We start from the raw sequence: 13,985 nt of genomic DNA on the forward strand, positions 1-13,985 counted from the left end.
CATTAAATCAATGCTGTAATTCATGAGGTGGAGATAATAAAATAAGTCAAAATGGGACAGGAATTTGACATAGGAGCTCCCAAGTAAGGAAACTTCCTCTACCAAGGCTGAGGGGCACCTTCTCTATAATTTATAGTCATAGAGAGTTCTTGGGAGCACTGAATCATTAAGAGACTTCCCCAGGGTCTTATCTGTTATACCTCAGAGATAACCTTTAAATCTAGGTCTTTTTGGCTTCAAGGGGTATCATGCTATACACCATGCCCAGGTACCTCAATATAATAAGTAATTAAGTAAAATTCAATTGCTTAGAAAGGATACTAGTTAGTGTAGACCAAGGGTTGGCAAACTATGACCCATGACAAATATGGCCTACTGTCTGTGATCTAAGAATGGTTTTTATATTTTAAATGGTTGAAAAATGCAAAGAAGAATATTATTTCAAGACAAGTGAAAATTACATGGAATTATAATTTGTTCCCATAAATAAAATTTTATTGGAACAGTCACATGCATTTGTTTATGTATTGTCGTCTATGACTGCCTTCACTTTACAATAGCAGAGCTGACTAGTTGCAAAAGAGACCATACAATACTCAGCACATTACAAATCACAGTGATGCAATTATAATCTGACCGCATATCAAGTGTTACACATATTCCTGAACTGCTACATTTTATTTCTTTTTATTACCAATGGATACCCATTGGGTCAGTTATAAGTTGTCAAGTTGCTTCTTACACTTTTTGTTCTGTCAAAAAAATTTAAAATAAGCAAGACTTCCATTCCCATACAAATTTGCAATGGATTTATTTTCCAAACTCAAACTACAGTTCCAGCAATTTTTTTCAGACCACATTTCAAAATCCCTGCTCTAATCAAAGAGGTTCCACCTAGCCTTCAAATGGAAGTGATTAATCCTCAAGGTAATGGCATGTTAAAAGAAAAATATCAAGAAAAGAAATATAGAACTGCTGGAATTCTATAAATTCCTTCCAAGTAATAAAGATTGATATCAGTATCTGACATCTGTGTAAAAAAGATAATTTTAGGGTTGAGTGTGTAAAAAGACAATTTCAAAGATGAAATACATAAAATCTCATTACAGAGCAGCATTAACAGATGAATAATTTTAATCAGTTTTGATAATAGGAAACTTTGAATCCCAATTAAGTAAAATGTTGTTCCAAAACAAAAGAATTCCATTCTTCTCATTAGACTTCTATTGTGAAAAATTATACTTTATTTTTATTATTATGTTTTGAATTTTGTCAACAAATTTGTGGAAATTTGTTTTTTTTCTCATTACATAAGTACTTAACATAATAGTCATGATTTTACTTTTTGGATTTACCTTCTGGTCCTTTATAGAAAAACTTTGTTGACCCCTGTAAATAGAGATTGCTAGCTGCTGAAGGAATGCATGCAATGAATCTTTGTACCTCTATATTTCTCTGCCATAGGCAACATTAGGTTTCAACTGATTCAAACTCTTCTCTTTCCCCTATCTCTCCTTCAAGATAAAAATTCTTTTATTTCTTCAATATATCTTTATATGGCATAGCTTTTAAGAACCCCCCAAAATATTGTTTACACACTTCTGGATATAGTCTAGCTTTTCAGTGTCATCATCTGGAGCACAACATCCCAGATGTGGTCTAATAAGGACAAAATACAACAGAACTATTGCCTTTCTCATTCTGGGTATTGTATTTCCATTATTGAAGTTCTAGAATCTGTTAGCTTTTTTGGCAGTCCACATCACACTGCTGACTCCTCCTGAGAGCCAGCAAGCCCATTAAAACCTCCCAGGCATGAGAAGCTCCAGAAGTTATCACCTTGGGAGACGGTGGAACAGTACTCACCTGAAGGACTTTTCCCTGTACTATATTCCTTCCCTGCTTCACTCTAGTGCTACAACTGCAACTATTTAAGACAATTCCTAGAGACTTCTAGGGAATCGTACCTATCCCCTCTGTTATTTCTCCAGTTCCCACTATCACTGCTGGGTGAGGTCCCAAAGAATGGCTGACTACTTCTCCTCTCAGTTTTCTAGGAGTAACTCTGAGAGATTAGAGGTGGTTTTCAAGTGCTAGTTTAAGAGGTCACATCTAATGGGTTCCCCATTGATTATCAACCAGCCAAACAACTAACTTTTAGAAAGGAGTTTTTAATGATGTGGTAGAGTTGGCACAAAAACCCCACCCTAGAGGTCTGGAATATATTTTCTCCAAAATGTGTATAGAATCTAGGAGAACCTAAACTTAGAGAATACATGTGTCAAAAAGAGAACCCATGGCTCCTGGTAAAATACAGGGTTTGGAGGATTTTTTTCCCCTCATGATTTCCTAGTAATCTCACCATGCTGGCTGCACTCCAGCCATCATCTTTTCCCCCCACTCCACACTGCAACCTTACACTATGTTCTGATGGGTAAGGTTTTTGTTTTGTCTTTGTTTTTTGCTTTATCTCACCTCTAACCAGGCCTAAAAGCCTCATCCAGGTCATGTCTATATCCTATCATAACCTATATCATCATATCATTAATCCCCGCCCTTCCCAATTCCAGCATTCTTAAATGCTTTCTCTTCCCCTATTAGAATTTAAGCTCCTTTTAATGGGCAAGGGATATGAATAGGCAATTTTCAGATAAAGAAATAAAAACTATCAATAAGTACATGAAAAAGTGTTCTAAATCTCTTATAATCAGAGAGCTGCAAATCAAGACAACTCTGAGGTACCACCTCACACCTAGCAGATTGGCTAACATGACAGCTATGGAAAGTAATGAATGCTGGAGGGGATGTGGCAAAGTTGGGACATTAATGCATTGCTGGTGGAGTTGTGAATTGATCCAACCATTCTGGAGGGCAATTTGGAACTGTGCCCAAAGGGCGATAAAAGACTGTCTGCCCTTTGATCCAGTCATAGCACTGCTGGGTTTGTACTCCAAAGAGATAATAAGGAAAAAGACTTGTACAAGAATATTCACAGCCATGCTCTTTGTGATAGCAAAAAACTGGAAAATGAGGGCATGTCCATCAATTGGGGAATGGTTGAACAAATTGTGGTATCTGTTGGTGAAGGAATACTATTGTGCTCAAAGGAATAATGAACTGGAGGAATTCCATGTGAACTGGAATGACCTCCAGGAATTGATGCAGAGTGAAAGGAGCAGAACCAGGAGAACATTATACATAGAGACTGATACCCTGTGGCACAATTGAATGTAATGGACTTCTCTACTATCAGCAATGCAATGATCCAGGACAATTCTGAGGGATTTACGAGACAGAATGCTATCTACTTTCTATCTCCCACAGAGAAAGAACTGTGGGAGTAGAAACACAGAAGAAAAACAACTGCTTGATCACAGGGGTTGATGGGGATATGATTGGAGATATAGACTCTAAATGATCACCCTAGGGCAAATATTAATTATATGGAAATAGGTCTTGATCAATGAAACATGTAAAACCCAGTGGAATTGCTCATTAGTTATGGGAGGGAGTGGGAGAAGGGGAAGGAAAGAACATGAATCATGTAACCATGGAAAAATATTCTAAATTAATTAATTTAAATTTTTAAAGACAAAAAAGAAAAAAAGAATTTCAGCTCCTAGAAGGAATAGCATGTTTTGCCTGCTTGAATTTTTTATCTCTAGTGTTTAGCATAGATCCTGGAGCCTAATAAATTTTTTTTAATCTATCTATTATTTATCTATTTCTCTTTATGGAATCCTCAGGAAGCTCCCTTATGATACACCAAAGTTCCTCTGTGATCTCTTTCTCTGGTTGGCTTCAAGGGTCTCTTCCTTTACAGGGCTCATAGTTGGATTTTCTCCCAACCCTGAAGAGATCACATTCCCAAAAGCTGTTTTCATTTGGTATGACTTGTTTATCTTTAGGTACACTGCTGCTAGCTCTGATGGGAAGTCTAGATTTGTCCTTTGGTAGAGGCATATGTAGACTGCCTTCTCAAACATCTCCCAAAACTTGATTACATTCCAACCTGAATCCTCTCTCTGATATATGCAGGGCTAAAGGTATGTCTAATTCTTCCAATCGATCCCAGTAAAATTCCTTTATGTCTATCTTATTTCATCCAATAGCTCAAAAACAGTTCAGTCTCAAGCTGATTAAGGACTTGTTTAAATTTAGTTTACTCCTTTGATTTTAGGAGTATAAAATATATCAAAGAGATGTTTCCACTTGATAATGCTAACAGGGTACAGAAAAGCTTGTTAGTTATTCAGTGTCAATCAAGGTGGAGAGCTTAGGGAAAACCCTCTTACATTATAAATAACCTAATGTTTATTTTTTAAATTCAACTTTATTTTATTTTCAGTTTAGAATTCTCTCCTTCCCACCACTACCTCCTCCTTCATCTATCCACTGAGAAGGCAAGAAAAACAAGATCCATCACAAATATGAATAGCCAAGCAAAACAAATTCCTGCATTAGCCATGTCAAAAAAAAAAAAGAAGAAAGAAATGAAACGAAATGAAAATATGCTTCAATCTGCACTCTGACTCCGTCAGCTCTCTAACTGGAGTCATGTATGAATATTGAATACCCCATTGGTATGAGAATTTCTCCTCATTTGTGAAGATTAATACTTGTACCTGCAGGAAGAGTAGAGTTGGGGAGAAGAGAGATCTGGCCTTGTTAATTACTTTGGGCTCCTGAGTCTCTTCAGTTGCATTTGACTTCCAGCTTCAAGAGATAAGATGCTCAATGCCCATCTCTCTTCAGGGTGCTGAAGAGAGAACGGGATTCCTGGAAGAAGCTGACATGAGAGAAGCTGGCTATCTCCATCGTGTCCCTTATTCCCAGCTTACTACTCTAGAGATTTCTGGGCATTTCTCTTTGGGTAAGATCTGAGATTCCCTTTCTTGGTTGAGCTGAGTTACCTTGCTCCCAAGGCAAAGTTCTTTCACTGTATCTTGGCCGCTATGTAGTCTCATATGCATATTTTCTTTGTTTTGCTATGGACTTTTAAATGTGTTTCTTTGCTATTTATTATGTGTGTTCATTGCAGAAGTGGTATTTGGTGAGAAGGAAGTTAAACCTTAGATAGAAAACTTGAGAATTCTCCTTTCCCTTTTTAGAAATAGCAACCAGGAGTTTAGTTTGAACCTGAACATCATATCCCCTAACTCACAAGATTTATGGGAGCAGATTGAAATGATTTTTGCCTAGTATCCCCTTTCACTGAGGAGAGCAGAGTTATGACCAACTTGTGGCCCCAACATCTTTCCCTGCCTTACAGGAGTTAAAATGTCTCTTGGAGAAGCATGGGAGGAGAAGATAATAGAGATGTCTGCCTCTCTGACAGCCACAAATTATATACATCATATTACAGTAACATTTATTAAAAGACAGCTAGATGGCTTAGTTAATAAAGCACTGGGCTTGGAGTCAGATTCAAGTCTAGCCTCAGATATTTACTAGCTATATGACCCTAGGTAAGTCAATTAATTTATTTTTGCCTCAATTTCCTCATCTGTAAGGAGATCTTAGTATTACTTGCCTCTAGGAGTTATTGCAAGGATCAAACAAGATATTTGTAAAGCTCTTTGCAAACTTTAAAGTGCTACATAAATTCTAGTTTTCATCATTATCTACTATGTGCAAGAGAGACAGTATGGAATTCTTGGAGTCAGGAAGATCTCAAATCAAGCTCTGCTTCTTATCTAGATTGGCTATGTTAATTTGGAAGAGTCACTTAAACCTATCTGTGCCCCCAGGGCAACTCTCACTATAAATTGTATTACTCAAACTGGTCTACTTTGGCAGATGGAGGATCCTCTCTGGGGAGTTCCTTACACAAATGAAATCACAAGTTCAGACCAGGGAGAAAAAGTGCTGGGCCCCATGGGATTTATTGTGGTTGTTGAGTTGTTTTTGTGACTCCATTTGGAGTTTTCTTGGCAAAGATACTAAAGTAGTTTGCCATTTCCTTCTCCAGCTCATTTAATAGATGAAGAAACTGAGGCAAACAGGGTTATATGACTTTTCCAGAGTCACACAGCTAGTAAAGGTCTGAGGTCAAATTTGAATTCAAGTGAATTTTCCTGACTCCAGGCTCAGCACTGTGGCACCTAGATGCCAAGGTGATCACAAACTAAAGCTGGAAGGAAATTCAGAGATCATCTAGTCTAATCCTTTCATTTTACAGATAATGAAACTGAGTCAAGAAAGGGGAGATGATTTGCCTAATGCCACATGAATCCTAAGTGATGGAGTCAGAATTTGAACTCATGTCCTCCAACCCCAAACTAAGTGTGCCTTCCATTACTGCTCTCCAACGGGTTGCTTAATAATTTAGAAATTCAATCTGGGACTCAACTCCTGTCAATAATGAATATAAACTGCGTGATCCAAGGACAAGGCACTTAACCTTCCTTCCTTCTTTCCTTCCTTCCTTCTTTCCTTTCTTCCTTTTTTCCTTCCTTTCTTCCTTATTGAAAGAACAAATTCCCCCTGAATTTAAAGGCAAGGAGAAGTGTATCAGAGAGCACAGAAAACCTTCCTCTTAAGTGTACAGAGTCTGACCCTATAAAAGCAGACACTTGACTGCCCAGGGAGAGTTTCATCATCTCCAGAGCTCTCTAGGATGCCTCCCTGCTCCCAGCAGGTCAGAAGGACCTGACCAAGGTTCCCCCCACTCACCCGCAAGGCTGGCAAGGAGCTGATTTGATCCATGGTCAGGGTGGCCTCCTTGTAGTACTTGCCCCTGGGACACAGCTTGCAGAAGGTTTCATGAATGCTGAAGAAAAGAAAAAGAAGGGGATAGTTACTGAAGGTCCTGCTTGGCCAGCAGCAGGTTAAATGTAAAATCTGGAATCTAAAGCCAAGTCCAAATAAACCTCTATCTCCTCATCCATCAACTGCAAGATCATCTTTTCTTCCACAGTAGATAGGAGGACATTTCTTTCATGTTCCTAGAAGCCAAAATGTCCAAACACCTCAACAAGTTCAATTAAACACCTACAATGTACAAGGTTCTAAGACTAGCTTTTTAAGAAGCAAAGGGGAAGTCAGGGGAGGAGGGGGAGAGAGACAGAGACAGAGACAGAGACAGAGACAGAGACAGAGACAGAGACAGAGACAGAGACAGAGAATAACAAAGAAAAAAAGGAAGGAAGGAAGGAAGGAAGGAAGGAAGGAAGGAAGGAAGGAAGGAAGGAAGGAAGGAAGGAAGGAAGGAAGGAAGGAAGGAAGGAAGGATGGAAGAAGCATATCAGAGAGCACAGAAGACCATCCTTTTTTTTAACTGTGCAGAGTCTGACCCTATAAAAGCAGACACTAGTCTGCCCTCAAGGAGCTTACATCCATTATGGGGCCAGAAAAGGAGAGTGGAGGAAAGAGAGGGATATATAATATGTATAGAGATAAGTATCATATAAGAAAAACTGAGCATGGAGACAACAGTAATGACAGGAAATCAAAGAAGTCTTCATAGCAGATATAGCACCTCAGTTGTGCCTTGAAGGAAGAAAGGATTTTAAGAGATGGCCATGAGGAAGGAGGGCATCCTAGACTTGGAAAACAGCCTGTGCAATGGCACAAGGAAGATAGATGATGGAGAGTTGATATTGGAGAAGAATAGTCCATTTGGCTATAAGAGTTCAGACAGGAAAAATAGATAGGGATTATTGTTCAGGGCTTTAAGTTTGAGACTAAAGAGTCTGATTTTATCTTGTAGGCATCTCTAAAGGATGTTGAACAGAAAAAGTACATTGGACATAATGTAGGGACTCCTTGGGGAATATTTCTGCCCTACAAACTAGGATCAGTTAATTGATCAGGATGTTGTATCCCAAATGCCTCCTATCTGTTCATCACTGTGTTAGGATCAGGGAAGAATTCTAAGGAAAGCCATGTAAGAAACAATTCCTTATATTTGTACAATTCACAAAGTACTTTCAAGTTTCACTTGAAACCATACCAGTGAGGTACTGGGATAGGCATTATTATCCCCACTTTACAGATGAGGACAGTGAGGCTCATTAAAGCTATAGCTAACCATAATGTTTCAATAATAATGATGTATATTAATAATATAGTAAGAGATGTTTTAATAGATGTTGCCATATAAAATGTTTGTAGTCTCCAAACTACATGGAATAAAAACCTCCAAATAGAAAGACTCAGAGGAAGAAAATTTTGCACCTACCGAATGTCTGGCAAGACACAAACTTGTAACTAGAATGATACATCAGAAAATTACAATTTTTCATAAACTAATGGATGACTAACCAATCAAACAACCAGCATTTGTTCTCCATACAATGATATATCTCTCAAAATACCCCATGAGAATTCAATAAATAAATTGTATAGGAAATGAACCACTATCATAAATAGAACTGTCTCCCACAATCATCTGAAAATAACATAGATTGATAAAAATGGATAAAAGAACAATGTTTCCAATGAAAGTCACAATCTATTAGAATCATATCAAATAGTCCCAATTGCCAAACTACATAAAATGAAAACCTTCAAAAGATAGTAATCAAGCAAAAGAAATCAAAACCACATGGGAGCAATAGTATATACATGCCAGGGCAGCTAGGTGGCACAGTGGATAGAATGCCAGGCCTGGAATTTGGAGGATCTGGGTTCAAATCTGCCTCAGATACTTCCTAGCTGTGTGACCCTAGGTGAGTCATGTAACCCTGATTGCCTAGCCCTTGCCACTCATCTGTCTTAGAACTCATACTAACACAGAAGGTAAGGATTTAAAATATATATGTTACATATAACATATATGTCACTCCTGCCATCCTGTCTGCTTTTAAAATTGTCCTAAATATGCTTTCGGTGAGCCTATAGGTTGCATATATTTCATATGTATATAATTGTATATTGTCTCCCCCCTTAGAATGTGAGCTCCCTGAGGGCAGGGTGAAGATGTTTTGTTTTATTTTGTTTTGTTTTTATGTTCTTTGTATCCCCAGGGCTTGGTACAATATCTGGTTCAAAGTAGGTTTACAAATGCTTCTTGACTTGACATCCTAATATTCTTACACAAACACTTAAGAGTAGGTAGGTGGCTCAGTGGATAGAGAGTCAGGATGGGAGACAGGGAGGTCCTGGGTTCAAGTATGACCTCAGATACTTCCTAGCCATTTGACTCTGGTAAAGTCACTTAACCAGCATTGCCTAGTCTTTATCCAACCTTCACCTTGGAACCAATACATGATATTGATTCTAAGACAGAAGATAAGGATTTATTTTTTTTTAAGCAGTCACTTTTATCTATTTACATAATAGCCCATAGAAGATTAAGATAATATAATTACAAGAGAGTAACTCGTTCTGGGACTGTTTATTTCTGAACTCTCAAAAGAGATGGTGATGAATCAATAACTGTGATAACAACAACCATAATAATAACATCAATAAACTAATTTCAGTTTTTCAACAAATCCAATGGAAGGAACTATTATCGCTTTTTACTGTTATTCTGAGACCTACTTCTTCCAAAGTACTTTTTAAACTCATTTATCATAGCTCAGGGAATAGCTTTTGATCTGTATTAATCTTTGCACAGCTGCCTTAGGGTGATGAACCCTGTGAGGCCTTAATAGAGTGCAGGTTTGGGTTAGGAATCCTCCAAATTTGTTCCGGGGTACTTCAGGATTTCAAAAGTGAATGATGAGTGAGGTTGCTATAAGTGTCCATTGCTTTAACTGTGTATAGCCACTACTTTCTCCACAATGGCTTTATATGTTGACTGCTCCTTGATAGAAGGAGACCAAGATATTAGTAAATATCACCTTTGTCCATTGATTCCATTTGATCTCTGGATTTAAGCTCAAATTCCTCATTCATTATCTTTCCTTGACATTCATTAAGAATGTTACACTTTTCTAGTCCAAATAACATTTTTCATATCATTGGAAAAATAATTCCATAAGATAGAGAAGCCATGCAACATGGTTTGGCTGGTTTTTTGTTTTTTTTTAACCCTTACCTTTCATCTTAGAATCAATATTGTGTATTGGTTCCAAGGTAGAAAAGCGGTAAGGGCTAGGCAAATGGAATTAAGTGACTTGCCCAGGGTCACACAGCTAGGAAGTGTCTAAAGTCATATTTAAACCCAGGACTTCCTATCTCTAGGATGAACTTTCAGTCCACTGAGGCATCTAGCTGCCCCCGAATGTGTTTTTGATTAGATGTTTGGAATGAATCTTTCTTTAAATTGAAAACAATACCCTTCCAATTGGAGAGTGACTGATCATATTGTGGCATATAATTGTGATGGAATACCATTGTGTTATAAGAAACGACAAGGGTGCAATTTTGAAAAACCTGGAAGGACTTATATGAACTGATGTAAAGTGAAGTGAACAGAACCAGAAGAACGTTGTACACAGTAACAGCAATATTGTAACAGTAATCAACTGTGAAAGACTTAGCTATTCCTAGCAATACAGTGATCCAAGATAACTCCAAAAGACTCATGCAGAAAAATGCTATTCACCTCCAAAAAAGAGAACTGATGAACTCTGAGTGTGGATTTTCTTAGAGTTTGGTTGTTTGCTTGTTTTCTGGCTACATGGTTAATATAGAAAATTTTTTTTTTGTACAACTTCATAGGTATCATATTGCTTGCCTTCTTGATGGATGGTGAAGGGAAAGAATTTGGAATTCAAAATATATCTAAATGAATATTAATAATAGATAAATAGTAAAAGAAAAATAAATTTTCCATGTACTTTAGAGTCCATCTAACCCAGTCTCCTCATTTTACAGATGAGAAAACTAAGACCTAGATGAGTTAACTGACTTGTCTAAATCATGGAGCTAAGTAAATATCAAAGTCCAAATAAGAACTCAAATTCTTTTATTCCAAATCCAGGGCTCTTTCCGTAGCACTACATTGCCTTTTTGACAAGACCTCCTGAGCCCTACTATGTCATGGAACCCTGACACACACACAAAAAAATTGTGATTTCTCTGAGTTGGAGAAAGATTGATAGTGAAATGCCTCTTACACGATGCATGCACCTCTCCCTGCCATAAGACATTCTTCTGTGTGTCCAAATATGGATCAATGGATTCTAAATGGAGGTCTGTAGTTATTGCTAATGGACTCCAAAGTCCCAACAATTTAAAAGCTCACCCAGCCAGGCTGATTATCAATCAAGCAGCCACAGACGGCAGCTTTCTTCCACATCTTGCTCTCAGACAGGGAGAACCAGACCATAACCAAGAGTCCCTAAGCTTCTCTTTGCAGCCTTCCTACCCACCATCTCTGCGATGCTCAAGTTCTAAACTAATGTGCCATTAGCTTCCAGCTTCCAGCCCAGGTCCAGCTCCCCACAATGAAGAACCCTTTCACAGCCACATGAGAGTCCTCAGGTTTTTGTTTTTTTGTTTGTTTGTTTGTTTGTTTTTGTTCTGATAATCAATATAATTATAGAAGTATTCATAGTGAAATGGACAAAAAGGACAAAAAGTAGAGTCAGGAAGAGCTAGATTCAAATTTGGTCTGACACATGTCATGGACAGGTCACTGGAATACCTTTAAGAACAGGGACAGGGCAATTCCCTGGAAAAAATTTTTATTAAGTCCCTGCTGAGTGTAAGGTGTCATGCAGGGTGTTAGATATTGTGTTATTGTGTTAGCTGCAAGAGAAAATGACATCACGTGGGCAAAGTGCTGTACAAACCTATTAACTGCTGGAAGGGGATAGAGTGGTAGGGGAGTGATTCGTGCACAGATTTGGATACCACAAAGAGAGGAGAAATAGAAGCAAAGGAAAGATGCAAACAAAGTGCTCTAGAAAAATTTGCTGAGGAAGAGAAAGCTTTCAGCTGAGAAAGAAGGCTCCATAGAAAAGGAAATACCTAAGGTAGGCCTTGAAGAAAGAAAATGATTATAAAATCCTTCCTGGACAAATGATTGGAGATAAAATGAAAACTTGGGGCAGGTGGGTAGCTCAGGGGATAGAGAGAAAGGCCTGGAGAAAGGAGGTTCTGGGTTCAAATCTGGCCTCAGACACTTTCTAGCTGTGTGACTCTGGGCAGGTCACTTAGTTCCAATTGTCTGGCCTGTATTTCTCTTCTGATTTGGAACTGATACTTAATATAGATTCTAAGGCAGAAGGAAAGGGTTTTTATAAAATAAAATGAAAAATCATTTTTGGGCTGGGAAAAAAGAATCAGCCTCCAATAAATGTAAGCTTCCCAAGAGCAAAGACTCTTTCTTTTTTTTTTCCTTGGTTCTCCAGCTTTAGCGTGGCATCTTGGGTATAGTATGGTTAAGAAATATATGTCATATCGACTATGCCCAAAGGGCGACAAAAGAATATCTACCCTTTGACCCAGCCATAGCACTGCTGGGTCTGTACCCCAAAGAGACAATGGACACAAAGATTTGTACAAAAATATTCATAGCTGCGCTCTTTGTGGTGGCCAAAAACTGGAAAACGAGGGGATGCCCATCAATTGGGGAATGGCTGAACAAACTGTGGTATATGTTGGTGATGGAATACTATTGTGCTAAAAGGAATAATAAAGTGGAGGAATTCCATGGAGACTGGAACGACCTCCAGGAAGTGATGCAGAGCGAGAGGAGCAGAACCAGGAGAACATTGTACACAGAGACTAATACACTGTGGTACAATCGAACGTAATGGACTTCTCCATTAGTGGCGGTGTAATGTCCCTGAACAATTTGCAGGGATCCAGGAGAAAAAAACACCATTCATAAGCAAAGGATAAACTATGGGAGTGGAAACACCGAGAAAAAGCAACTGCCTGAATACAGTGGTTGAGGGGACATGACAGAGGATAGACTCTAAATGAACACTCTAATGCAAATACTATCAACAAAGCAATGGGTTCAAATCAAGAAAACATCTAATGCCCAGTGGACTTATGCGTCGGCTATGGGGGGTGGGGGGGGGAGGAAAAGAAAATGATCTATGTCTTTAACGAATAATGCTTGGAAATGATCAAATAAAATATATTAAAAAAAAAAAAGAAATATATGTCATATCGAATTAAATTTATTTGAACTGAATCCAAGAAAGCTGGGGCACCTGGATGTCTCTCTGACCCTAGAATCATAGATTTCAAGCTGGAAGCAACCTTGGAGACTACCTAAGCCAACTCACTTGTTTTACCAATGAGGAAACAGCAGCTCAGAGGGGTCAAATGACATCCCAGCTCATAAAAAGTGTCAGGAGTGGGTTTTGAACCCAGGTCTTCCTGATTCCAAATTTAGCACTCTCTCTACTACCACATTTCAGGACCACACTTCAGATAGCAACAGCAATGATGAGGAGGAACCTGGGAGCTCAGGTCCCAAGACCCCAGAGTGTTCAGATCCCCAAAGCATATATGGATAACAAGAGTTTTGTAAAGCCAAAGAAGTTGACCAATGAGATGATGCTTGTCAGGAAAACTAAAGATGCTTTAGCTTAGAGGCCAGCAGATACCTACCATGGATGTTCCCAGGAGCTTTGTTTCACTAACACCCCTATCCCAAGCCATAGAGCTACGGATGCACCCTATCTCCTGGTATGATAGAAAGAATACAAAAAACAGGGAAGACCTGGATTTGAACCCAGCTTGGACACTGATTTGTTCTATGACCTTGGACAAGTCACTTATCTGTGATTCAGTTTTCTCCATGGTGAGATGAAGATTATATATTTTCCATCTCTAGTGCTCTATGAAATTAGATAGTATATAAATTTATATAATATGTTCTATATCACATATATTTATAATATATTTATATAATTATATCATATAATTAATATATTGTAATATAAAATTAATGTATATGATATATTATATATAATATAAAATTAAATATTATATCATTTTTTTGTCTGCTCATCGACTAACCCAATTTGTGACTACCACAGAAGGGTGCCTTAGCATCTCTTAATCCAGACCAGCAATCTAGAAATTGTATAGACAACAGGTCACAGGTTAAAGTGTTGGGCAATGGC

General features: G+C 38.2%; 1 protein-coding gene across 4 annotated transcripts in view; it reads right to left on the minus strand.

Annotated features, from left to right (window-relative positions):
* Nucleotides 1-13,985, minus strand: part of CIB4 (calcium and integrin binding family member 4) — a 120,872-nt gene that overhangs the window by 102,109 nt on the left and 4,778 nt on the right. For all 4 annotated transcript variants that reach the window (XM_007475955.3, XM_007475954.3, XM_001380222.5 and 1 more), the window contains exon 3: nucleotides 6,676-6,772. In XM_007475955.3, coding sequence (XP_007476017.1) covers nucleotides 6,676-6,772 — 97 coding nt within the window. The remainder of the gene's footprint in view (nucleotides 1-6,675; nucleotides 6,773-13,985) is intronic.

The sequence above is a fragment of the Monodelphis domestica genome, chromosome 1 (assembly GCF_027887165.1).
Source record: "Monodelphis domestica isolate mMonDom1 chromosome 1, mMonDom1.pri, whole genome shotgun sequence".
NCBI classification, from domain to species: domain Eukaryota; kingdom Metazoa; phylum Chordata; class Mammalia; order Didelphimorphia; family Didelphidae; genus Monodelphis; species Monodelphis domestica.